The sequence below is a fragment of the Salminus brasiliensis genome, chromosome 8 (genome assembly GCF_030463535.1).
Source record: "Salminus brasiliensis chromosome 8, fSalBra1.hap2, whole genome shotgun sequence".
In the NCBI taxonomy this organism is placed as follows: Eukaryota; Metazoa; Chordata; class Actinopteri; order Characiformes; family Bryconidae; genus Salminus; species Salminus brasiliensis.
The window spans coordinates 19,573,528-19,601,510 of record NC_132885.1 but is presented as its reverse complement, the minus strand read 5'-3'; the positions used below and the strand labels follow the sequence as shown (position 1 = coordinate 19,601,510).

Here is a 27,983-nt window from a genome sequence, read left to right as displayed (position 1 = left end):
ACTGGAATGCTGTATTGTGTGTGGTGTGTGTGTATCTTATATCTTGGCCAAGTTCTGGAGAAAGGGTATCTTGCTAGCACATACCTTATAGACCTCACTGGGAGGGCTAGAGAAAGAAGAATGGGAATGAGAATAGGCTCATCAAACACAGTAAGAACAGCTATCTGGAATGCTGGAAGCATGAATGCAATCCCATTTGGCCTTAAAAGGAGAGTATAAATTCAAAAGAATATCTTCTGACTGTCAGAGATACAAAGCAGAGACAGATCCTGACCACCACTTTGGCCACCCTTGGCCAAATTACACATTTTGTACAGTAGTAAGCACAGCAAACACAAAATACAGTCTTTTGAGCATAACATTAAAAAAATCATCAAGGTGTCCTGTGCAAAATCTGGGCACCTTACAGAGCAGACCCCTTTTCAAGATCCACTGCCTGCAAACACTTTTTTGTAAGAAGCTAAGAGTGTCTCTAGTTCTTGGATATTATTGGTTCATATACAATGTACAGTCTGCATATAGTTCATCTACAAATTGTGAGGGCTGGGAGGGCTGTTCCAAAGGCTTCAGTTTGGGTATTATCAGGTAGATTTCTGTGGATTTTGAGATATGTTTGGGATATTCTAACAGGTTTAATATTGGCATCCAGGATTTTTTGGTATTTGGGGTAATTCATTCTTCCCTCCAGCTGTGCAATACTGCCAATGTCACTGGCAACAACACAGTACCAAAGATCCACCACCACACTACACAGTTGGTAAGTTCTTTGATTAAAATGAATATTGTTGCTGATCATGGTTAAGTTCTACTTCACAATTCTTCAGCACTTGTCTAGATGTTCTGTAGCATTCCTCAGATGTCGGGGTTTCCTTACAACACTTCTATGAAGATTATTTTTGTGTAAGCAATGCTGTGCAGTAAAACAATGCACCACCACATTGAGCTAAACTTTCCTGTAGGTTCTTGGCAGTCATATGGGTTTTTTTTTTACTTGCCTTTCTTAACAGCATGAGCAGATCTCTCAGAGCTTGGTATTCCAGATCTCATCTTGGCCCCCACAGTTCTTCTGAACTTTTTCCCCCCAAAAACCCAATGTAGAAACTGCAAGCTAAAAACACTTGGCTTCATCTTTTCATAGCCTTCCCTTGCCTTGTGGGCATTGATTAGTTCATTTTCAGATCTTTAGGCAGTTGCTTAGAGGAGCCCATGGTAGTTGAGTACAAGGTTTGAAGAGTCAGACACTGTTTAGAACCGGTCAACTAATCACACCTTCAAGCTTTAATTATAACTGCTAAAATGGCTCAGGTCTGCTCATCAATCTCCAAAAAATAAATAAACAGTTTACCCTGATTTTATTGGAGTAACTTTCTACTCTGTCCAGTAGTGTTAGTAAGGTCAGGATTTTGAACGTCGTTGATGTCATCACCCCACCTCATCTCAAAAGTACTGGATGGAGCACAATCATTCCAGATTACACAGTTCCACTGCTCCACAGCTCAATGCTGGGGGGCTTCATACCCCCATAGCCAACATCCTGCTTGTTTATCTGCTCTATTGGCAGTACTTCACTACAGGTACTAGACAAGCTATGTGTGCGCGCATTTGCATATCTATGTCAGCAACAGGTGCCACTTATAGCTGAATGCATTCATTAGAAGGGGTATCCACAAACATTTGGACATTTCGTGTATTTAAAAACAAAACAAAAAAAAACATTGGTACTCATCGGTACACTATTTAATGTTACACTCCTTATTTTATTTTATTTATGGCTATTAATTTGTTATTTTTGAGAGAGAGAGATAAGGAAAAATAAAGAGTGAGAGAGCAAACTAGAGAGAAAAAGACGGAGAGAGAGATTCTTATGTCAATAGCACTGATTGAAGCGGCTCAGTTTAATGGCTTTCAAGAGGCTGTGATAACAAACTCACTTTGAGAGGAGCAGCTGATCGATGTTAGCCATCACAGGGGCACTGAGAAATGGCTGTGCCTAAAAGACCTCTCTTTGGCTCCGAGCCACTGGCACTGCTAGCCTAAAACACTATTAGCTGAGAACACCTCAAGTACCAGCAGCCAGGCACTTCTAGCCCAAAACACTTGCGCCTGGAGCTGCTAGCACTGAGCCCTAACGGACAGCGGCATTGAACATGCACTCCTCTAACCATGCGGTTAACTCATTACATTAGCATTCAAACAGTGATGGACTCTTAATCACCCCGCTCTCTGTATACTTCAGCAACTAATTACTGCTGCTAATTCTCTCCAGAACACACAAACAAATAGTCTTAAGTAAACAAACTAATATATGTGACTCCAAACAGCACCATTTTAGGGAGGATGAGTGGAATTAAATGGGTTTACCAAAAGTTAAAAACAGCAGCTGATCAGCAGCTGAGGAAACACAAGAGTTAGAGGCAGACAGTGGAAGATGGGGGGTATAATTAGGTGGGGTCATTCCCCAGAAAAGTGTTTGCTAACTAAATGCCATTTCATTTCTTATGTGTATAAAACTTACTCCCTACATTCCCCCGCTCTCTATACAGTGACCACAACATTAGTGATGCACTGAACCAATATACTAAATCAGTATCGGCAATGATATTTACCTGTTAAATGGCCAGGAGCTGCTGCTGTGTCAAGAATTCAGTTACTCATGTCTACAACGTAAGAATAACTCACGATAGATTGATAGAATAACCAGTTTGCACCAATTACAGTCTTGTTACTGAATAATCAGCCTCAGCACGCAATAATCCTGGGAACTGAATTAGTTAAGTATTCTGCTCAGGAAGATGCCACAGATGGCTGCTTCGGTTTGCTCATATGTGTTGTGTGTGTTTTTGTTTGTTAGTGGCACTAACTGTATGTCAAACTTGATTACCTGAAACAGAGAACAGTTAATGAACCTGAGGATCAACACTGCACCAAAAAGTATTGCAGAGTCAACCCGGACAGGATGCATAGCAGAAGCAAGGCGCACAAGCGTGCTCAGATGCCATGGATTCTCTAAACTGCAATCGGTGATCTCCACGCAAAAAACTGGAAAACTGCAATAATTTCTGCTCTACAGAATCAGCAAGGACTTTCTGACTTCCTGAAGACTGGACTGCTCTTTTAGCTGTAGTGCCTAATTATAATTTCAAAGTCTTTGAATGGCAGAGATGTATTTCTACAGGAAACACCTTCAGACACGGAGAAAAACAAACTTATGAGAAAAACGGTCAATTCCAAAGAGCTCCTAGACAAAAAGGAACCTCTTGAGGTTTTGTAAACTGGCAGTTGGGCTGGGAAGAGAAGGCTTCACAGCTTTCCACAGAAAATACACTACTCACTAAAATGCAGCAAAGCAGTATCCAAGTTTGCATTTGTAGCAAACGACCGTGTTGCATAAGCGATACATCTATGAGACATGCAAAAGGGTTGTGTATCAGCTCACCCAAAAGCAATCCAAACAAACCACAAAATCAGAACAAGCTGTCTGAATTGGCTGTGCATGTGTTAAGCCTTGACAGAATATGAGAGCGAGAAAACTAGAACCAGTCCTCTCACCAGTTACTGAACTCGGATGTGTGTGCTCGTATGTTGTGTAGGATTAAGGGCATAAACACTAGTTAAAATCTGACCTCCTGCCAATGACTATGTGAACAATGCATTGAATGATAACAGAATCATTCCAGGATTGGGAAGCTTTCGTTTCTAATACACAGTACTAGAGTACTGCAAATACACTGCTTGTGGTGTTCATTAATAGTTTAATCAGGGATCATGAATAAAGGAATACCTTTACTTATTAATAGGCTTGATAGTAGTAGTGGTCTCATCTTCTACTTCTTCGTTGTATTATTATTATTATTATAGAACCGACGTATTAAGTCACAAGGGTGTCACACCAGTATTTGCAATGGGATAAACACATTTTAACAAAAAGGCTGTATCTGTTTAATACGGTAGTAGTTTTAGCAGCATTTTTATTCCTGGAAAAATAAATTCATTCAATATTAAATCTATCATCATTCTGAATACATTAGAGATTCTGAGATTTTAATGCAGATCGGGTATCCACAGGGTCTCTTTCAGTTTAATATCTTTGGATTGTCTGCCATCATTCTGCCTCAAGTACGCAAAGTCCAAATCGTGCAGACGACTTGACAGTGCACTTTTTTCTGACACAAAAAGCTGCATCGTGATAACGCAAGCATGCTCGGGCCTGGAACGTCAAGCGTAAAGTGAGCGAAGGTCAGCGGGGGAGTAGGGGGGACAATTGTGCTCAGGCATGGTACAAGGCTAGTGTGAGTACTACCCTAATAGTAACAGAACAGAGACCGAACAACAGAAAGAGAAAGTCGGAGATGCTAAGCAAGAGAGGGACAGAAAAAGAGAGTACATGTGTGTGATGCTTCTAAAGTGTTTCTAGTGAAGCACAAGTCCAGCCTTGCGGGTCTGTCGTCTGTTCCTCTGTTGATCTGGGACACTGGCTCTTAGCAACCAGCACTATGAAGAAAGAAAGGAATATAGGCGGGATGGACAGTCTGAGCAGCTCTCCACATTAATTATGACCGAACTTTTATGGCTATGAGACCCAAAGCACATGGCAATATGCAATATACCTGCAAAGGATAAGTATCTTGTTGCTATCCCTGAGAAAACAGGTCAGGGAATAGGCCATGCATGCTTGTCAAAATGTACCCCTTGCCACTGACTACGCCAACAATGCATTGACAGACAACACATACCAACACATGGAGATGTGTGAAAATGATGTAAACCCATGTCAGCCAATAGGAGGCAGTCTGGGGAGGGCTTTAGTCAGTCATGTCAATCTAGAACAAGATGACTGATTCTACTGACAGTTCACAACCAGAGTTCTACATCTCAAACATCTGCAAGGTAGCGGTGTCACAACACTGGAAAATGCATTAGAACACATGTTGATCCATCCAGATCACTTTCTAAGCTTTTCATTTTCTCTAATATAAACAATATGGTTAGTAGGCCCATCAATACTGTGGAAATTGCCTATTGGTGTCGTTTCAAAAGCACTATTTCTAACAACGCTACTATAAGGACAGCTTTACCTCCAACCACTAGCTGTTCTCACTCATATTTGGATGCATTTCCTGCTCAACAAATCTCTGACCACAAAGACCTGCACTATGCATCACTGCATCTTTGGAAGATACCAAAACAGCCCTGTGAAAGCGGCCAAAGAGCATGCACACATAGGCAGGGCTTGCCTTACACATCTCTATGTGGATCTCCATTCAGGACAGAACTGTCAAACACACAGAACACTCTCAGTTATTATTTAAAGAGCGACTATATGTGATATCAAACACATCAACCCACACGCTGTCATGCTCACCTAAGGAAAGCTCACCTCATACATATTGAGCAGGCATCTCTGGCAACATGATTTAGCGTCTCTCAATAATGCATCCAGTCAGACTCGTGATGGCTTCACACCTCATTACCCCCACTCCACTTTCCACTTCTTTGAGAGGCAATTTCTCCACACAACTGGCATACCCAAATGTCAGATGCTAACATTTAGCCAGGAGTGTTTAACGTTTGGGACGGTCACGGGTGTGAGAAAATAGCAAACGGGAAGGCAATGGCCTACATGCAGCTTGTGAATCATATCTCCAAATTGAGCTCTTGCTCTGGGAGCTCTTAGTGGGGAAATGTGATTTCTAAAGGTGAAGGTGAGGGGAAAAAAAAGCATTCTGACAGAACATCAGCAACGCTCCAAGAGAAGCCTCTTCCTCTCTTCTCGCCGTGTGAATGCTTCACAGCCAATCAAACGCTCTGATGAGCTCGGGCCAAGAGCCACTGATCGCATCGTCACGGTAACTGATCACATCGTCATGGCAGCTGATCGCATCGCCTTGGAGACGAGGTGGCTTTCGGATGGAGGGAGGGAGGACATGGCAGCCACAGAGGGGAGCTTAAGGAGCTGTGTGTTTGGCCCAGAACTCCATCAGTGCTGTTATGAAATGTCAATAAGAGGAAGACCGTCAACAGCAGGGCTGGGAGGAGGTTTGTTTACGACTGTGAGCTTATGAGTTTCGTTAGAGGAACTTTTCTCCAATGAAAAGACCAAACATTCCACAGACGTGCCTCAGCAGATTCTTTTCCACTGGGTAAAAAAAAACGTGTGTCATTACTGACAGCAGAGTCAAGCACACTTCAATCAGCATGCTACCTGTAGTTTGAGCTTGGCTGTGGTGTCATCCAGCTAAAGGAATAAGGCCAGTGTGTCTATTTTCCTTCCTCACTGGTCAGCCTCCAGAGGCATAAGCAGAATGAAGTGCACATCAGGGGAAGCTAAATGGGCCCTCAGCATGATAAGTCAAATGCCAAATTGATAGTGAAGGTTGGTCTGGGTCACTGTGCCCTTCTTTAGTGGGTAAAGTCACGCAGGCAGAGGAGCGCCACACTTCACGCTACCCTGCATCTTAAAGACCACGTAATGCTGTGTGTGTCTGGCGGCGCACTGGCTGTCTCGGTAAAGAGAACGAGTAAAGAAAGAAAATGCAGAAGTAATAACATGAAGGAGCTGAAGCTTAAAAGACTTTCTACAGGTAAGATGAGACAAGCCGTGGTGCTTTGTCTTTGAGTTTGGCATGGTTATTTATAATACAAGATAAACCTGGTGCAAGCGAACATTTGAGCCTGCATAATCACCTTCTCTCATTTGATGAATGCAATCACAGCATGTGTAAATATAAACACAGCCACATTTGTTGTATTTGGATTCATTGGGTCTAAGCAGAAAAAACAGCAAATAAAACAACTAGATTTTAAGTTAATGCTTGAAACTGGCTTATATAAAAGGCTTAAAGTGAAGTTATAAAATCCAAGCATGTCTGTAAGGCTAAGTCTTGCTGCTTGTGTCCAAACCTTCCCCTACACTCTGCAGCTGCATGGTTTCATGGATCTTTATAGTGAGGTATGATCACTCACCTCATTCACTCTTCATTTCTAAATTATTATGCCATTTCTCTCATCATTTCTGTGCACTTGTTCTTATGTGTTCTTATCCTAGATAAAGCTACATTACAATCTGTTAAGAGATTAAACGCAAATGTAGTTAACAAACATAGAATAACCTTTAATAGGTACACAAGGATACAAGTACCATCTGTTTCGAATGGTAAGAAAATTTGGTAACTAATTTCCCCTATTTACTCTAACACCATTTTCTAATAAAATTACCTTATACAACGTAACACTGCTTTGTAATAAAATTGATTTATCCAAAGTTACACCACTTTCCAATAAAACCAATTGATATAAAGTAACACCACTTTGTACTAAAACTGATTTATATAAAGTAACACCATATATAATCCAATGTAATTTTCTAAAAAAAAATATAAAATGTAACTCCACTTCACAATAGAAAAAGCACACTGCCTCAAACCCAACTTCTCTACACTGCCTGGAGCTACAGAGCACAAAGACACATGGCCCAGAGCCAACATAGCAGAAGAGTACAGCGTGAGGAAGAAGCTCATGCTTCAACTCAAACACATAACTTCACTTTGTGTTACATAAAGATTACTAATGGTGCTGACACACACTCAAACGCCCCCAGTGTGCACACAGGCAAAGCTGGAGGGAGGTTTACAGCACTACCGTAGCTCAGGAGGGCAGGGTTTCTGTGGTGGTGGGCCATGTGCCGTGGTGGGCAGACTGAGAGAAGAGGATGTGAACGGGGTGCAGGAGAGCAAGAAAGTGGGCAGGAGTGCAGAATATGGGAAGTTAATTTTGATCCTTACAGAGACAAAGACAAAATAGTTGGTTGCATCAGCTGACTAGTCTTTAACAAAAAACTTTACAACACGTCTTACCTCACTGTGGCATCTTATATCAGCTCCAGTTCCCATATAGGAGCACTTTGTAGTTCTATAATTATAGTTCATGTGTTCCTCTGTATAATTTGTTAGCCTCCTTTCACCCTGTTCTTTAATGATCTGGATCCTATAGGCTCACCTCAGAGCATATTATTATTTAGGTGGTGGGTCACTCTCAGACCTGCAGTGACACTGACATGGTGATGGTGTATCAGTAGCAGGGTGAAAATATGCAAAGAAACAGATTGACTACAGTCTATAATTACAGAACTACAAAGGGCTTGTATGTATACACACACACACACACACACACACATACACACACACACACAGTCCATTATACATTTAATTAGTTTAATTAGCTATTAGTGTATTTGGTAAAAGGTCAAGGAGAGGGTCTGGTCTGTAGGACTTTAATGTCTTGCACTAGAAGAACAAGGGCCCTTCTTTCTCTAATCACTCTCTCTTTTCCAGCCAGCCCTTTACTTCCCCCCCTCTAATTGCTTTCAGTGGAGGAGTACAGGGATATAAAGTTCCATCTTTCCTCCATTCAGGCCCATTAAGAGGACCTGCAGTCCAACATAACCACACACAAGCACACACCCTAAACCAGAACTAGCATATTGTGTTTAATTCAGTCTAATGCTTTGGTAGAGTCGGCATTCTCCTTTTCATGTTTCTTCACAAGACCTATTCTAATATTCATACAGCGGCTCATTTCAATCAAACATCTATGCAACCCAAACAGGGGAGCCAATTCTTATCCTAAAGGGAAAGGTGTCCAGCAAAGTGTGTTGACTTCCAGTTCAAATACACCTACTGTACCTGTACTACAGTAATAAACTATAAACACCAAACCGGACTGGACCACATGCCTCCGGGTCTGAAACTGGACAGCTTTCCTGAAAGGAACCCTTCAGGAACCCTCTCCTCCCAAAAGTGTCATTAGAACAGGACTCACCTGGCTGCAGTACACTGATGCCCAGCAAGTTGGACGTTCGGTTAGCGATGGTTGTCCACGTGCCATCGTAATTTCTACGGTAGAGAACTGCTGCGCACTGGTATGTCCCAGCCTCCTTGCGTCCAGCTTGAGTCACACTGAGGCGGAAGTTGGTGTTGCTGGGTGTACGGTCCACTGAGGTACGAGTGCCGAGGCCCAGTGGTTTCTCTCCCCACTGCAGCGTGCCATCCCGTGTAAACGTCACCACGTCCCGGAACTCTCGTTCACCCTCTGCCGCCAGGAAGCGCCAGGTAACGGAGGCTGGAACGCTGGGGTTGTGCCGTGACTTTACAATGCACTGCAGATCGAACGAGTCCCCAAATGTCACACTGGGAGTGCGGGATGAGGCCGACACAAAGAAGGAGGACTCTGTTGGGAGGAGAGAAGAATAATGAGATTTATGTAGTATGGTAGTAACAGTGATAGTATGCTGCAGTTTCAGGGGTTTGGAATAAAGCATATGAGAAACATTTTAATTTTTCTACATTATTTGCCCTTTTCATTCTGTGAACATTTTTAATGAGGAACAGCCCCGTGTAAGTGCTTCAAATTACTCAGAATAAAACCCAATGCTATCTTTTATGCTAAGTTAGGCACATTTTTTAATTCCCTGTAATGGCGCCATTTTTGAGATACATGTATTTTAGACAGTGAAATAATGGATTAAGTGCTGCATGGCTATTATATTTATTAGTTTGGATGGTTGAACAAATCTACATTATAGCTCATAGTATCTCATTATCAGCTAGCTAATAGGAGGTAGTAGCAAATGCTTAAATTACAATTTTACAGTTTAATTATATGTACAGTGTTAACTATATTAGCTATTTTAGATTTAGGATTAGACTAGGGATTATGCCTAAGTCACGGTTACCATAAAAGCTAAAAAAGTTATTTCTGGAGCCTAGTCTCTGCAAACCCTAATGTAAATAAACTCTCATGTGTCCAGTGGTAAAATTCTGTTCCATGGAAACAGACCAAAGCCCTATTCAGATTGGATTCGTTCATCAGCAGGAGGTCTGTAACAAATATTTTACAGACCCTCTGTGATAAAACTCTCACAGCCGGACAGCAATAAAATGACCAGAGGATGAGCAATTTAATACCCAAATGTTTGCATCTTGTGGTCACATGATTCAACATGAGATCCAGGCTGTGACTGTGGTTCTTATTTTAGTTTGGGGTGAAGAAAAGGACCAACAACAAGTTGACTTAATAATTACATTCACCTCCAATACCTGCTAGTCATCTTATAAAAAGCATGGTAGGGGGATGCTAATGATGCGTGTGTGGAGGCAGGGCACAGTGAGGAGCGGGCAGGGTACAAAAGATGCGAACAGAGGCTTTCTGCTTTGTACATCACCATGGCCACCAACTAGAGGCCAGCATTTGGAAGGTCAATGCCCACCACTACATAATAGGGGGAAAATCCACCCATTTCTATATCGATTGAGGAAGAAATACATTTTTAACCTCTTAGGGGCACACAAGCCAGATTTGAAATGGCTGAAGAATAATTTATCAGAATAAAATGCTTTGTATTGGAGAAATCACTTGTTTTAACAAAATGCTACAAATGTCTGTAAAAATGTATGTTTATACATAATCCTTTTTGTTCCAAAGAGAGGAGACATCTGCACAGACTGGACTAAACTGATCAGACCACAGAGCTCGATTTAGTGAGAAACACAAGGTAATGTGGCCTGTAATTTTCTCAGGGTAGGATGAAGAAAAACACAGACACAGTTGATCCAGACAGAAATCAAATCACAGAGGAGCTCCTGAGAAAAATATGTACCCCAGGACCCCAGGACCCCATGTTAATTTAATCCAGTCCGTAAAGGACGTAATTTGCTCTGACATTGTAACTGCGCGCTGATCGTATTAACAGCAATGTGTGGAGACGTTCAGAGTTGCTGCTGTTATTGCCATTTCTCTTCTCACCTTCAGTGTGTCAGTCACACACTGGTGCGCAGTCGTTCGAGCAGACAAAACAAGAGAACACAGGTCAATTTAATGGTTAATTCTCTGCTCATGCACTGCAGTGCAGATGACAAGCTTGTCCACCCCCCGTGCTGTTTCTGCCGCTGTCCTTCAAAAGCAATTTCCAGCAATATTGCTCACAGTGCAACGGGCCATGGGAAGAGGCCTCATTAAAGGAGAATGCCCGAGCTGCTCATTCTCCTCATTTGAAGATGCAGAGGAGAAAATGGGCTGGAATGGTTTCCCCACGGAGAGCATGAAGCACCATTTGGACACTCCAGCATGTCTGTGCTGGTGTGTTTCAGAGCAGCTGTTAGCGTGGGCAGACTCCGAGCCGGTGAGATCCATTCTGAGGAACAACCTGTGACCTACTGCTAGCACAATGGTGCAAGAGTAAGTTATGGTAGGGCAAGCTATAACAGAGAGCTAACAGAGAATATGTTGACCTCTGCTCTTGAAGGCTCTGATGACATGGACAGAATTCCAGTTGGGAATACTTAAAAAGTATAATTCAAAAATATAATAATGTAGTATATGAACAGTGTTCTCTGACAACATAAAAGTACACATTCAGGCTATGTTGACCCAGCAAGCAAGAGTGACCCAGATCATTATGGTCTGTATTATCTGTGTGGCAGTGAGAACAGCAAAAAACATATTGAATTTATCATTTTCAATTCTGATTTAGGCCACTCTGCATTTGACCCATCGTGTGGTACACAAAGTTAGTTAGGGCTAGTGAGCACACACACAACCTGGGGCGGTGGGCAGCTAACTCCAGTGCCGGGGGAGGAAAGAGGGTGAAGGGCCTTGCTCAAGGGCCCAACAGGGCAGCTTGCCGAGCCCAGGTATCGAACCCACAGCCGTGTCATCAATAGCCCGGAGCTCTAACCGCTGAGCCACCACTGTTTATCTGTCTTTTATTGGCAATACTTCTCTACAGGGACTAGACAAGCTGAGAGTGTACATCTGTTTCTGTACTAGTTTTTAAGATGCCCTCATCAAGTTTTTTGCATTACAAGGGAAGAACTCACTTTTGATTATGATGGCCTCAGTGTGCTAACTTATAATATATAAAATATATAATATCTGTGGGTTATATTTGTTACTTAAAGTCTATTGAAGTTATAGAAGTTATAGAAGAAATAATTTCTTTGTCTGGCTATATACAGTACTATAAACAGAGTAAATGAATGAAGCTGAAGTAACATGGCAGACTCCTGTTACTTTTAGCTTCGTAGCCTCTAAATTCAACAGTGTAAAAGTAGAGGCATACTTTAGGCGCCAAACGTCTTGGTGAATCAGCAACATTTGGGTTAAGGGGAAAATTGTGTAAATTTTATATTTTTTTCCCACCAGACTATTGCTTTAATTATACCCACTGTTTGTCAAAGGAATGCAGCCTAAGCAGGCTGCTGAGACTGCAGGGCCTTTGTGTCTAAAACTGAGCAAAGACTTTTAGGGGGGAATAGAGAGTAAGCGGCACACACCAGAATACAGATCTGAGAGGTCTATTGTGATTTAGGTCTGTGTAAGCCTATTGATACCATAAGTCTCCCCAGACACTTCTGAGCTACTGCTCTCATTCCTCCCTCTCATCAATGCTCATTAGAGTTAGAATGGCTAATCTGATAGCAATCTATATGTATTCACACACCCACTCAGCTACCATCACGACAAGCCATCCACTTAGAAACTGACGAAGACACTTTCAGATCTAAGGCTTAGGTCTAAGGTTTGTTAAGGCCTATTTTTCATGGCTAGGTTTAGTAGTAAATAGAAACACTCTTATTGTAAGTGAAAATGAAGTTTAGCACAGCAAGATCTATGACTGGCCTAACGAACTTGCTTTCTAGCTGCAGTAAAAGCTAGCTACTTGTTTATGTAACAAGTCTCCACAAAAAGATTTGATTCAGTGACTCGGGATCAATCCTGCAATTTTGAATGGATCTGGTATTGGCTTTTAAAGCTCAATCCACTTCCAATCCCTGCTTTATTCGAACTGATAAATGTGGTAGACGTTAGCAGCCAAAACAAGGCTGAGGTTGTCCTCTGACTCATTGTGTTCATTCCACCTTAAATGATGCAGCAATTACATTCTGCTGTTGAAATAAACACATTTAGATTTATAGATTTAATGAACACCGTTAGAATTATTATTTGCTGATAACTAGTAGTGTCACTGTACTTAATTTCTTCAGAAATATGAATGTTTAGGGTGGTTTTTAAAAAGGTGGCAAGGTGGAACAGAATGCTTGCTCTGAGCTTTGCTTAGCTCAGAGCAAGTGAACAAGCTGCTACCAAACTAAATAAATCAGTTCAGAGTATCTCATTATTTGGGGGTGGGGGTGGGGGGGGGGGGTGCAACATAACATCCCTACTGGCAACATAACCGAATTCTGAGGTTAAGCTGTACTGAACACTGACCAAGGTGACTCTTGTGCATCCTTGTCCAACTGCACCCATAAACAAATTACACATAGGCCTTTTGTATTAGACGAGAGAAGCTGCTATAAAAAAGAGGAGAATATACTCTGAAAGATATCAGCCATCTCAGATCTCTGATCGCTATCTAGATGTAAAATACACAAACAGGACACGTGGACTACTGGTGTGTCCCCAGGCGAGGTTGAATCAAGGTTAAGTGGAGGAATGAAGGAAAAGGGAAAGAGATTAGAACAAGAGAGAAAGTGGAACAAAGAGCAGATTGTTGAGGAGAGTGTAGAGGAGTGACTGAGAAGTTTCTGACTCGGAGATCATAAGAGAACGACAAGACTTACGAGGAGATGAAGGCAAGCAGGAGAAAAGGAGAACAAGCGAGCGGCATACGCAGACACACACGCGCACACACTGAGGCAGGCAGGGAGAGAGAAGGCGAGTGGGAGAGAGGGAATATTGATGAACTCCAGCATTCCTCTCTGATTTTTATTGCATATCCTTCATGTCCGGGTGGATTAGCAGATCCGTGCTTTGTTCTGCTGTCAGCTCTTTCATGCTCATAAATGGGTCTTTGTCCCTGCTGTCCTTCACTGCAGAACGCTGCGAGTTGTAATCAATGTCTTCATTTCCAGCAAGCAGAACCCAGCTGCAGGACAGCCAGGGTGAATGCGTCTTCATTACACAACGAGACGCCAGGCTAGTCTGATGGGATGTCGGGCTCGTTTTCAGTGTACCACATGTATAATGCACCCACTCATCAGTGTGTCAAACACACACACACACACACATCTGCAGGCCTCCCACATGCATCAGACTGTATCAGTAGAAGACTAATTGGTCCCACTTTACATGAAGTGTCTCTAATAACTTCATAATTATACATTCATAATACATGCAACAACAATGTAACTACTGGGGACGGATTCACTGTTACAGATGGAATACAGTAGTACACGTATAATAACTACGGTTTTGACTCATGTAATTAAACAAGTGCATCTCAACAGTGAGCAGTGAGCTGTGAATGAGGGATGATAACCGATACATTGAGCCAAGTCAATATCAAAATTCTGAAGACGTGACTGAGCTTGTTTTACATGGTACCTAAAGAAAGTACAGATAAAAGTCATTGATACATCAGATTTTGACTTCTCTGGAACTGACGAGGGCAGCATAACAAGTCTACACGTGATTTAGTCGCCATCAGAAACAATGTAACAAAACATGTGGGTCGGTAAGGGCAAGGAGGATAAAAAACAGGTCTGTATACAGAATTGAGGTGAGTGAAGTTGGTTTAAATGTTTGCTACTGTTATTGTTTATGAATTGAGCTCAAAAGGTAAACATTATCTTGTCTAGGCCAATGCGGCGATGGCTCATAACAAGGCCTGTAACCAACTCAGAACTCGGATTTGGCCGTTCAATACGAAGGCTTGACTAATTGATGGACATATTTTTCAGTATTTAAAAATCAGTAAGAGACGCTGCATATGAGAAAAGACTGCAGACTTCTGTAATTTCTCACATATAATGTCGGGAATGTATTTAAGTTTGTTAGGATTTTCCTTCAAAAGTTGAAAATGCCTCCACACCTTTAGTCCTTTTCTGGAACCTTCATTATTCCTAACCCAACTTATCACCCTCTCAACCTCAGCTTGCCTCAACAGTGAACCACCAGTGCATGCTGCCTCGTAGATATTCCTTTAGTAATCACACTATATAGCCCTGCTAGGACCTAAAAATATATTTACGATTTCCATCATTTGTAATTCGTCATTAAAATGTAATCCTTTTTTGTGAGCTTGTGTGTGTTCTACAAAAAACACCCCTCTTGAAAAATCTCAGTCTACTGACAAGCCTCCAACTGATGATTCGACTAGTAGACTTTCAGGGGCAGCCCTATTCATAACCAGTGATATTAGCACACTGTTTGTGCAGCAACCTTTGTGGCTTTCTCAGCACTAGAAGCGCCACCCTGGTCAATGAAAGTTCTCTCTGGCACAGGCCTTACAAGTTCATTTCTCATCCAACCTTCCCCAACAGATCCAGCCAAGGATCTTCAAATTGAGTTCTAAACTTCACACATAACTAAAACTGTCAGTTAACGTGTGCATTTGCCTTTTCCAGACACAAAGCCATGCTCCAAAAAACATGTGGCGTACGTCCACCCCCACACAGCACGAATAGAGATTTCAAGCACACACAAACAGGCTGTCAGGTGAAGCAAGCATCTCGCCACAGCAACCTCTAGGTGTCCTTTCATGTCACTCGCTCAAAGCATCACTCTCTCCTTCTTACCATCACTGAGCTTATCTTTCTACTCGTCTCTCCTCTAACAAGCTCTTTTTTCTGTTCCACATCGCTCCATTATTCATTCCCATCATAGTTTGGTTCCAGGGCTTAAATATGTTTCGGGAGCGATGATGCCAATGTATGTGAGGTCATGTGACTTCACTGCTTTCTTACTTACTCACTATGATATGAGGCGACAGGGATGGAAGTGTTTTTCTACCAACAAGCGAATGCTGTTGAAAAAGGTCCTGACTTACACTATGGGATCTAAGCTCCCCATTTTTCAGTGCTCATTTTCCCATGAGTAAAGCATGTGTTTCCAGTGATGCTAAAACAGAGCCTTCCTTCCTGTTCTACAGTCAGAATGATCTTGAGATCCAGTTCTATTTTCATTCATATAATTTCCTTTAACTATCATCATTACTTTCATTATTGGTACCACCACTACGGTGACTATATCAGTACACCTAAGCATATGTGGTCTATATAACAGCAGGCATATGTGGTGGTCCGATGACTTACCAATAGTATATAAGTAATTTTGACCAGAGGAGGATGGGTCCCACTTTGTCAGTCAAGGTTTCTTTGCTTCAGCTTTGAGGAAGTTTTTTTTTTTGCCACTAATGTCTTTGGCTTGCTTACCAGGGGGTTTATGTTTTGTTAATATTTTGTCTTATTAAGAGATTTCTGTAAAGCTGCTTTGCAGCATCAGTTGTAATAAAAAAGAAAAAAAAAGAAAAGAAAAGCTATACGTGGCTAATTTGGCTTGACTGGATTCTTGTCTAAGATTTTCTAAACAAGTGGCTATGGCCATTATTAACATCAGTTCATTATGAAACGTATTTATATATTTACACATGACCAGTTATTCAGCACTTCAGATGCCAATTCTCTTTGAAATAATAATACAAAGTCTTGTGACAGCAGACAGAGTTCAGCAACTTTAGAGATGAAACTTTAAGGTAGGCAAACAGTTAAATGTTGTGGAATGTTGTCTGTTGGGAAGCAAACAGTCACTTTCACGCAGAAACCTTCAAGAATCTTCAAGACGGCAAAGAAAACACCTTCTTAGCTTTCAATGCAAGTTAATGTAAAAATACTTTTTTCCAAATAATAAAGAATTTTCAGATTTAACTATGTCAAAAAGTCAGAAACAGGTTAGCCAATCCAAACAGAAAATGTACATAGATCAACCTTCAAGCCACAAAGAAAAACATTTTGTTTTAATTCAAACTAATAGAGAACAGTAAAGATATTAATAGAAATGCAGCTGTACAAATATAACAGACTTCAGGGGGAAAAACGCAAAAAAGGGTGAATATGGCCTCTTTAAATACAGGTCCTAGAGGGCAACCGCTCTACAGGGATTAATACTTAGCCTATTCGAACACACTGGATTTAGCTTTGAAGGTCTTGTTAATTAGCTGATGTGTGGAATCAGGTGCATTAATGAGATAAAATGCTAAACTCTGCAGTGCTGTGGCCCTCCAGGACTGGACACCGAGACCACACAATCCTCACAATCAGTCCCACTGCTCAGGGAAGGCCCTTAGCCAACTCAGCACCCACAGCAGTGCTGGAGACTAATGAGCATGTTAAACCTCGCTCCACAAACACAGCGCACACACAGAGAGCTCTGCTCAGACACACGCTGTCTACTCCTTTTCCCCCCCAGAGAGTAGCTCACTGGCACAGGAGCCAAGTCCACGAAACCAGAACAAAACTATTTTTACCCTGCAACACCTTCAAGACACCAGTCAAGGCTTTAAAGCAGGACAGCAGAGGGGCCCGGCCACTTGTCAGGAACATTCACTTTACCCATGCCTTGCCAAGCATGCAAGCACACCGCTACTCTTGCGAAGGAACACTTACAGAAATGTTGAAATTTAACAACAACAACAATAACAAAAAAAAATAGACCCAAGAAGCTCTCGAACAAAGCGTCTCCTCGTCGCACACCTGCCTTCGCTTCTTGTTTGCGCAATAAAACGCCAGATGTGAACAAAGGAGAGAATCTTCACACGCTGACTTGTTTGGGCTTCAAATCAAAGGAGGAGATGATAAAAAAAAAAAACAATGAACAAAGCTAATCCCGACACTGGCATGGTTAAAAATAATCAGCGTAATGCCAGTCGAGGAAGACATAAATAAGTAAGTTGGGTACAAAATGTGGTACAAATATATATACCACATTACTCTTTAATTTCAAAGCTGCTGCTTCAACGACAGAAGCATCATAACAAGCTTAGGCACACAATGTGTGTCTTCCTTGTCAAACACAAGGCATGGGTTATTGAACAAATTAGTCCCAAATGAGGCCTTACATTCCTCAGGAAGACTCACATTATAGGGAAAATTGCCATGTCCTCTACGAACACTAACACTACTAACACTGTTTGTTTACCTTCCTATAATAGGTTCATACTCTGCGGTGGGGTGCTGTATAGCGAGCTCATTAGATAGACAGCAGATAAACATGTTAAAGTGCAGGACAGGACAGGAGTGGTTATTGATCGTGATGGAGAGCTGACAGAGGAGAACTGCTCTGGAACAGCAGAGAGCCCGTCTCTGCTCTGTGTGGGGCCTATAGCACACTTTACTAAAGAACATTTTATCAAATGAAGCTCTCTGTTAGCCTGAACAATACGCATGAACAGGTGTGGGCTTCTGTCGCTGTGGAAAGAGAGTGTGTACGTGCGCTTGTGCGTTTCAACAATACAAAGACTGAGTGCTTCTGTCAGCTCAGCCGTCCAGCATTAATGATATCATGAATAAGCTGATGTGACAACTTTAACAGTAGAGAAAGGCGGTACACATTAGTTCGAGGCCCTATGTGTCAACATCAATACACAGCGTTTGATTTAACAGCAGGCAGCAGAGTGGCTCTCGGTGCGAACAAAGCAGAGTGTCGCTCTTAAGGCTAGGAGTGCAAAAATGCTACATGCATTGTGATGTACTGATCTGAAGGTGGTGATTCATTTAAAATTGCTATAATACATTATATTTAAATATTCAAGTGTGCAGTCAATTCGTTGTGCAGTTTCAATTTCTGACAATTTGAATCTAGACTTGCCATCATGAGCATTAATCATGAGGTTATTGTTTAACTTCAATGAGAGTGTCATTAACAACATTGCTTACAATTTGTAAATGACACTCATTTTTTACAACAAACAAACTAAAATCCAAATCATAAAAACAAATCAACCTGATCTGGGGAAATTTCATGATGAGGTGATTTCACTCAAAGCCCACTAGAGGCTTTAGCCTCTAGCATTAGACCTGCTTGACTGGTCTTACCGACAGATTTGACAGTGATGGTCTTGGTGGTGGCCTTCTCGCCGATCTGCTGCCAGGTCCACTCGGGTGCACTGCCGCTCTGGAGCCACTCGGTGACGCTGCAGTGGTACTGGCCCTCATCTGTGGGGAAAGCGTTGTATAGAGCAAGGGTGAAGGTGTCTGATCGGATGCGCTCCACGTGGACCTCTCCATAGCTGTGGCGCTCCCTGTATGTTGGCCCTGGCCGCACAGTGCCGTCACGGTCCACCGCCGCCACGTCCACTACAGGAGCGCTGCCCTCTTTATCTGTCCACTGCCAGAGCACAGACAGAGGCCCAAGCGTGGAAAACACAGAGCAGGTCAAGAGGATGTGCTCTCCCTCCATCACCTCAGACAAGTTACTGGCCAATGATACGCTGATGTTACTACCTGAAAGAGAGAGAGGGGGGGGGGGGACACTTTAATTACTCGAATATAAATTAGAATTTAATGCAACATGTTCAGGAAAGATTTCTCCTGCATACTACTGCGAAACCCAACCTTCCAGTCTAAGGAGAGGGAATATTTTAGGTCCTTCTGAACGGACTGAAAGGCTACTTATAATGGTGTCAGACCATCAGGAGAGAAGAACCACAAAAGGCTATGATGGATAGCAGGCAGTCCCTGAGGCTCCTTCAGTCTCAATGTATTGTACATCGGTTAGTGGATCCTGTGGTCTTGTAGCTGTAGAAGGCAGAGCTCCAGACCATCAGGACTTTGGGGACTGCCTCCATGATCAAGAAGCTCAGTGAAGGGAGTGTGGATCAAAGTCTTTGCCGACCATCCCCAGTGTTTTGAACAGGGGGTTCTACACACATCCACATCCCCTTAAAAGTAAAATATGATAAAAACGGAGGGGACTTTGAAGAGGCACGGTTTGCTTCTTCTCTCTTGTGGGCAGAGAGCCCCCTCTACCCCTCAAAACACATGGCAAAACATCTCACCAAGCTATGCTCCACCACTAACAGGCCCAAACCCTCAAAGCTTGAGCGAGGCTTTGATTTTTCACCATGTCCAAAATGAATATGTGAGATTACTCAGCTCCTTTGTCCCCTGCCTGCATTTCTGTGTTCTTTCTCTTCCCTCGGCGCTTTCTTTAATTCATGAGGTGCTTTTCGTACCTGTGCCGGTCTGATCTGTTAGAAATGCATTTTTAGGCCAGCCTGGGTGATAGCATTCTCAGAGTAGCTCTCTCTTTCTATCTATGTCTCGATCTCTCTTGCTTACGGTCTCTCGCTTTCTCACTTTCCATCCCTATCGCTCTCCTCCTTTCCTCCCTCTTTCTTTCCTACTCTCTCTCAATCTGTTTGTTTCTCTCTCGCCCTTTTTCTCACCATGTTTTGTCTCTCTCAGTGTGTTTGAGATTCCTGCCACCGCTGCAGCTGCTGTTTGTCTGAATAGAAACCAGGCCCTCCATCAGGCCCAATTTGTCAGCAGCAGAGTTTCTGTGGCTCTTGTGTACAGGCAAGCCCATCACACAGACACACACAGACACACATACCGGCTCAATGCACAACACAAAGACCAGCCCAGGTAATTGGTGGAGATGGGGGCAGGAGGGGAGTCTGATTGTGTGTCTGTGTGTGTGTGCTTATATGAATGAGACAACAAGAGAAGCAGTCACAGGGAGTGAAATGGAAAAAAATGAACAAAAGAACACAAAACAGAGAAATAAGGGAATAAATAAAGACGTGTGTGTGTGTGTGTGTGTGTGTGTGTGTGTGTGTGTGTGTGTGTGCGCACGCAGCAGACTAAGCCTGCTATTATCACTCTAATGGTCTCATAAACTCCTGCATATATTGCAGGAAAGCTCCTGTGGGACCGAAGCAAAACAAAGCACTCTAATAAAGTGCCTCTCTCAGGAGCGCATCCTCAGTCTCCTTTTCCTGCCTGTCAATATCACGACGGCAGCAGTGGAGGCAGAAATAAGGCTGGACATTTGGGTTACTTAATGTATTTCCGCCTGCTGACCTTTTGTAGTCTACTGATTTCAAAGTGAAGACCCCAAAGGGGAAAAGAGAGGATTTCACACATACAGCTGAAATACACAGAGGTAATCATCACTGCCGTATGAGAACCTCTGGTTTTATTATTATTATTATTATTATTGTAAAAAATGTACTTTCATAGTTTTCGGAAGCATTTGGTAGAGCATATTTAGTGAAAATTAATAGGAGGGCTAATGAGCCTTGAAAGGCACAAAGATTGAAAAGAGTTGGTTCATGAAAGGTTCAGGTGATATCTCAAATGGATTACAATGATAAAACAATTGTCAATGCACCTTTTTTCTATACAGGATTTCTTTTTTCCTGATGTGTGACTTTACTTGGTACTTTTAATGATAATACATTTAATACATTTTTTTTAAATAAACAAATGAAAGTGATATGGCAAGTCAACTTGAAGGTTCTGCAGGAAGGCTAGATAGATAACTATAGTATGGCATACAATTTTGTGGTAATTGATGTCCACACGTTATAGCTATTCTCTTCAAGATGGAAGGGAAGCTGCATCATGGCTCCAAAGTACACAACATAGCAGGAATGCCCTGGTTCTCAATGGCTGAATACAGGAGCAAATCCTTGGCCTTTTGTAATGGTCTTCTGCCTTTCAGAGTTGTTTGGAAGCTTTGAAATCATTCGCTTGATGCAGCAACTAGCTTTTGATGCAGAGTGTGGTGGTCAGATTACTCAGCAGTTATGTGCGTGCCACAGACGGTCTGGCGCTACACTTTCACTCTTCCGGGTTCTGCCTTTTGCGTTCTGTCAACATTATGTTATCATTGAAAATATAGAGAATAAATTATTGACATTTGTAAATGGCTTTCAACATACATCCACATTGACCTGCATCTCGAGTCAGATTTTTCAACCACTTCTAGCTATTCTGAACTATAAACTAACTTGTAAACTATTTGGAAATAATATCTCATTGGGATCAATTTTCTCGAAGGTGGTGTGTAATAACTTAATATAAAATGCCTTGTGCCTAAACGAATAAAACGTGCCTTGTGTGAAGATACAGGGAAAGAAACATCAACATTAATTGTACTGCCTGCTACCACTGGAGTGCTTGAGCTTCTTTCCATGAGCTTCATAGCTTTGACTATCAATGCGCTACTTTCAGTCCATAGACTTTAGGTACAAAGAAATATGTCTAATTTATTGTGCATGGCACAAATTGGCATATGTGCAGAAGTTACTGACTAGGATTTTTTTTTTGCATTCTTTTGGGGTGCGTATATACTAGAAAGTTACTGTCTTGTTTTTACAGCGATGAAGTACCATAAAAAGGCTGTTTCTGTCCTCTTGGTCTTTTGTGGTGTGTGTATGTGGTCAGAAAGAGGCCTGGGTGGAAGATAGACTGATGGGAGGTCAGGCTCTGCTGGGCTGCAACCTCTCTGCTAGAGCTGGAGTTAAAGCTGGGCTGGGAACGGGTCAGAAACGGCTTTTGATTTATTTAAAAAAAAAAAAGAAAGAAAAAAAGAAAAGAAAAAAACCCAAACAAACACAATTTAAGTGGAGCATATGGACATTCTCCCACCTCCCTGATTTACCTCACACACTCCACAGACAGCTCTTGAACCCCTCTCTCAGCCCAGCTGCAGTGTCTCTCTACTGGGCACGGTGCATCCACTTAGCCTGGGGGGATCCACTTAAGCAGTCCTGAGGATGAAGAGGAGGAGGAGGACGAGGCCCTTCTGCTCCTTTTCTCCTCTTTCTCCACACTTTAATTCCATGCTTGTTAGTCATGGGTCTTTGAACTGCCCTCACTTCAAACACGGCACCATTTTCGGGGGGCTTTCAGGACTCTTTAAAACCAAGCTGTGAAAATACAGCGCTGTGGAATGACTTTGTGCTAAACGATTATATTCAGGGGCAGCGTACTGTATTAGCCATTCAGAGGTGTCTGCTCTTTTAGAAATGGCAAAGAGGTTCAGACAAGGCATTATTCTTCTCTGCCTCATTCACTACTCTCAGCGGTGGCGAGAGGGAAAGAGAGAGCCTAACCTGAGATTTGTGAATATGAGAAAACCAATCCATCTTACTGGGGCTTCATGGTGCTTTAGGAAAATCTGTCTGGAAAAAGAGATGATAAAGTCCTAATGGTCCTGCTGCCCTGCTCTATTACCAAAATCTACTGATGTGCCATTTCCTCTCTTACTGCCTGGTTATGCTGTGGACATAATAATAATCCACTTCAGAGGGAAAACAGCAGCACTGGGGGAAACAGAGACCCATGTTTTCATTCAATAAGTGTACCACTGCAGAGCATCATATTGCTCCTTGAGGCTCCAATTAGAGCTTGCAATATTTTTCCAAATCTGATGGGAAGCGACATGCTGGTTTCTGGAAGGTTCCGGCATTATTTCTCAAATATTTGTCGGGATAAGGACCTGTTTCAATTCAACGTCTCCCTTCGCCAGCATTGGGATAATGTCAGAAGACACTTTGATGAAAATATCTGATAAAGTGGAATTTAAGCATCATTTTGGACAGCTGATAAATAGGCTGTCACTGCCACTGGTCTCAACTCAACTCAACACTGCTGCTAAGGAATTTAGCTGTGTTAGGACCTGACACCATCCTAACTGCCATTGACCAGGGGCCAAAAAGAATTCTGTCTGGCTTGGGTCAGGTTCAGATATAAAACTCTGGCTGCTGTTTGTTCTAGCTGTATTTGTGGGGCCGCACTAGCTTTACGGTCCGTCAGAAAGCTGGGCTACTCACTCAGGGGGGTCACAGTAATCTGAACGTTGCGGGATCGCTTGCTGCGGTCGATGAACTCCCCGGTGGGTGTCTTCTCCCGCTCTGTCACTCTGCAGATGTATTTGCCGGCGTCCTCGGGCAACAGCCTTTGCAGTTTGAGCAGGTGGACGGACGGGCTTTCCTTGCGGATGGTCAGCAGACCCGCGGCCTCGCGCTCCACATAGTTGGCCCCCAGCACGGGCACGGCGCTGGGCCCCACCACGGCCACAGACGAGCTGCTGAAAACCCACGACACCGAAAAGTAGCGCTCAGCAACGTTCTGAGCGTCTATGGTGCAGCGGAGCTCCAGCGGCTCACCCGCCGTGTAGGCCCGGCGATCCGTGTTCACCTGGATACTGAAGTCGCGGTCTAAAAGATGGAGACAGACAAAGAGAAACTGTTAAAAACCTCTTTATCCATTAAGATGTGTGGAAAAAAAAACACCAAATTATTATTCAAGTGACATATCAGTTGGTTTTTAGTAAAATAAACATTTAAAAAAAAAACAAGTCTTTAGTTCTCTTCATTGCTCATATAATTATAGATAACTAGTATCAATCTCAAACAAGTTTGCTAGTTAGTTAGCCAGGTGACCCTAATATATATATATAAAATACTAAAACAGGTTGTTATTAAGCAAGTCATTGTCATCGTGCAACGTGTGACGGTGAAAAAGAAAGGTCTTTCTGAAGCATAAAATAGTGCAAGGTCTTGCAAAAGGCAGGACTAAAATGTCATGAAAACTAAAGCGAGATCATCAACTGTAAAACGATTTGTGAGTGACTCGGAGCACAGACAAATTTGTTCAGGCTTGTTAAGGAAAAGTTCTGTCAGATGTCAAATGAATAGTATTAAATGGGCAGCTATAAAAAAAAGCCACCACTAAGCAGCAGATATTTTAAGCTGCTGGTGTCTGTGGAGTCCCAAGAATCTCTGAATGCAGGATCCTCCAGAGGCTAGCCAAAGCTCACAAAGAGAAATGCTTGCAGCAGGTTCAGACAAATATAGATGAATACCACCTCAATCTGAATGCTCCAGATGTATGGAATTACGAATGGGTAGTAAATGGCAAGCCTGTTCCAACAAAACTGTGACATCAGAAAAAAGGTTGGTGGTGGTTGTGGCGCAACAAGTAACACAGCTACCGGTAAGTGAGCTACCACACCATGTGGGAGACGGGGTCTCAATTCCCTAGTCTAGGTGCTTTTTCTGTGCTAGAGTCCTTGGGCAAGACTCCTAACACTGCATTGGCCCACCTCTGTAATATGAGTACCCTAGCTAAATGCCATAAATGTAAGGTGGTGGAGTGATGGTGATATGGGCCGGAATATAAGGAAGTGAGATGGTCAGTCCCGGAGGGCATCATAATGACATCTTCAATCACCTAACTGATCATTTACTAAAATAAAAATAACAAGTGTGCCTTCCAAAATATGATTATCTTCTTGCAAGATAATTCATCATCCCATGCTGTAAAAACATAACTTGACTCATTGGTTGCTTTGGGCATAAAAGGAGAAAAATCATGGTGTGGCCACCACAATCCCAAGTCCTCAGTCCTCAGCATCCTGAACCTGTGGAGCATCCTGAACCGGAAAAGGTGGATGGCACTATACCCCAAAACAGCAGCTCTAGGAAGCAATACTGGCATCCTTAAAGAAATTATTATACATAGACTTGCAGATTATAGAACATAAGAGTTCTTCTCTCACAAAGAGGAGTGAAACAGGGCTGCAGCTAGAATCCAACACCATTTAACATCTACATTAATGAGTTATCTGATCGATTGAAAGCCTAAGCCCCTGGAATCACACTACAAGACGGGAAAGCAAAGATCCTGCTCTGTGAGCTGACCTGGTTCTACAATCTCCAAGCGCACAGGGGCTACAGCAGCACCTGTGCAGTAGAACTATAGAATTGGGCCCTGGTAGTAAGCCTAAACAACAAAAACATTATGGTCTTCCAGAAAAATGCCCAGAGGTCAGTAACATAGGTACCTGTTTACCCTGGACAGCACTGCCTTAGAGCACACAATGCAGCACACTGACCTCAGCCTCACCATCACTGCATCTGAAGGTTTCATCATGGCAGTGGCCGGACTACAGGAAGCTTATGCAATCAGAAGGAAATGTTTACAATATTTATGTTCTTCTCTCAATCTGGTGTAAATTATTTGATAGTGTGATCCAGCCCATTGCACAGTACAGGAGTGAGGTAAGGAGTGAAGCCCTGCCTGTTGAATTCTGCAGAATGAGTCTTTAAAGCCAATAAAAAAAATTCCAACCAGTGCACGCAGAGCAGAATTAGGTTTATTCTCTCTTATAATAGACAAAAAAGACAAGTCCCAGAGAAACACTGCAGTTTAAGGTGCTAAAGAGCCAAGAACTCAACCCTGAAAGGAGTCTCCCCTTAGGCAGCGGGTTCTGAGGCTCTGTAACCCTGAAACAGCTCCTAACACAAGACAGCCTGACAGCAGCAATGCTCTACAGCCCAGTATAAACACTGATCAGCTCATCACACACAGTAGGAACAGATATCTGGAACACTGGGAGAAACACATCCAAACTCAGAGTAAGCTACAATGCCATCAGACCGTAAAAGGAAAGAATAAACTAGAAGAGCATCTACTGATTGTCAGAGACCCAAAGCAGAGACCGACAGTCTGGCCAAGACTGTGGGGTCACTATATGAACAGTAAGGAATTTAAAATCAAACACTTTTTTTTTTTTTACAGACAATTGTAAACAGCTGATCTCAGATACAGACACAGAAAACACAGTGTATTCTTGAAGAGGGGAAAAAAGCCCCTCGCTGTGAAATGTGTATCTGTGTGTCACCATGATAGTGAGCGATAGTGTAAAGCACTCCTCACTGGTGCACCATTTATTCTAATACATTTTAAAGTTATGCTTAACATTTTCAATCATACTATGAACCATTTTCTTTAAATCAAATGACCCTTTTATAAAGCTGATAAGCAAATCAACCAGCTGGTTGACTTGCCTCAATATGGTCGTCATTTTAGGCATGAACTAACAAGTAACATATTAATAAACAGTTACTGTAATAATACAATAAAAGCTTACTTAAACGAAGTGTGATGCCTATGGCAGAAATAATGAAGTCTACGAGCTCTAGGTCTTATTATGTAAAGAGACACTGGCTTTATAAATCTGATATTAAACAAACAAACAAACAAAAAAACATACAGTCTAGCAAAGAAATTGGCAATTTGATGCTGTAAAGTGTTTATGCTAAGCTGGCACTAGCACCCAAATGGTTTACCCTAACTGGGCAACTCAACAGAGTAGTCACAAATTAAAATATGAAATTAAAATATATTTGTTTTTGTCTTACATAAAATTTTAGAGTAGCTTGAAATGAACGTCAATATACTTGTTTTTTTCAGCTTTTAGACATTGATGCCCTTTACCACCAACATTTCCACCCAGAACAAATTATTAGCATTACACTCTCTATTCAACAGAGAGGCATACGATGAGTTCTGCTGTGATTTTGTTACAGTAATGTGATCACGAAAAAGTGCAGTTACGATGCTTGTTAAAGGGTTAAAATAGGTTTTGTAAATGATTTACTAAAATACTTAAATACTATTGTTTTTGTCATTATTGCTCCTGTCATCGTCGGTCTTCCCATTGTTACTGTTATAATGCTTTAGAAATATTGTTCTTATTATATTTATGCTCCTAAATCTACCTTGCATCTAGAGACAGACTGACAAATAGAGAGGGATTTTACGGTTGTAATGTGCTGAGGTTTTAGATTACCTGTAGGAAAGAAAGCATGGAGAACAGGTTTAGTGTGAAGCTCCACACTGCGCACATTAATTATATTTCATTTTTACCGAAAGAATATGAAGCTGGATGAGCTCCAACTGCAAGCTGAAAGTTACAAAAGAGCACTTATTTACACAATTAATTTCCACATGATATATGCTGTGCCTGCTCCTCGTCAAAATAGTGCAGTTTCCACTTGGTTTCACTCATTCGGCGCTGATCGCCTCCAGCTGTAATTACCATGACTTAAAACAGACCTCCCAAGAACTGCATTTATAGTGTGAGTTCAAAGCGTCGGGCCAAACAACAGATTCCTGACCACGTGAATGCAAACGAAAAATGGATGCGTGTTTGAATGCTGCCGTCATTTACAGCCTGTGCTGGACTGCGCACCCAGAAATAAAGGCACGGTCAACAGAACTAATCAAGTGAAAATAAAGACCAGTGGCTGTTTGTCTTGCTGTACCGCAGAATTTGAATAGAACTGTGCTGCTGTGTTAAGACATTGGTGCCTGCCTGACTGCAGCGCCCCTGTATGCATGCTTTACAGC

General features: G+C 42.2%; 1 protein-coding gene across 2 annotated transcripts in view; it reads right to left on the bottom strand.

Moving 5' to 3' along the window:
- Positions 1–27,983, bottom strand: part of igsf3 (immunoglobulin superfamily, member 3) — a 159,584-nt gene that overhangs the window by 29,525 nt on the left and 102,076 nt on the right. For both annotated transcript variants that reach the window (XM_072686011.1, XM_072686012.1), the window contains exons 4-6: positions 23,618–24,004; positions 18,870–19,277; positions 8,818–9,225 (exon numbers count right to left, since the gene is read on the bottom strand). In XM_072686011.1, the coding sequence (XP_072542112.1) occupies positions 8,818–9,225; positions 18,870–19,277; positions 23,618–24,004 (1,203 nt within the window). The remainder of the gene's footprint in view (positions 1–8,817; positions 9,226–18,869; positions 19,278–23,617; positions 24,005–27,983) is intronic.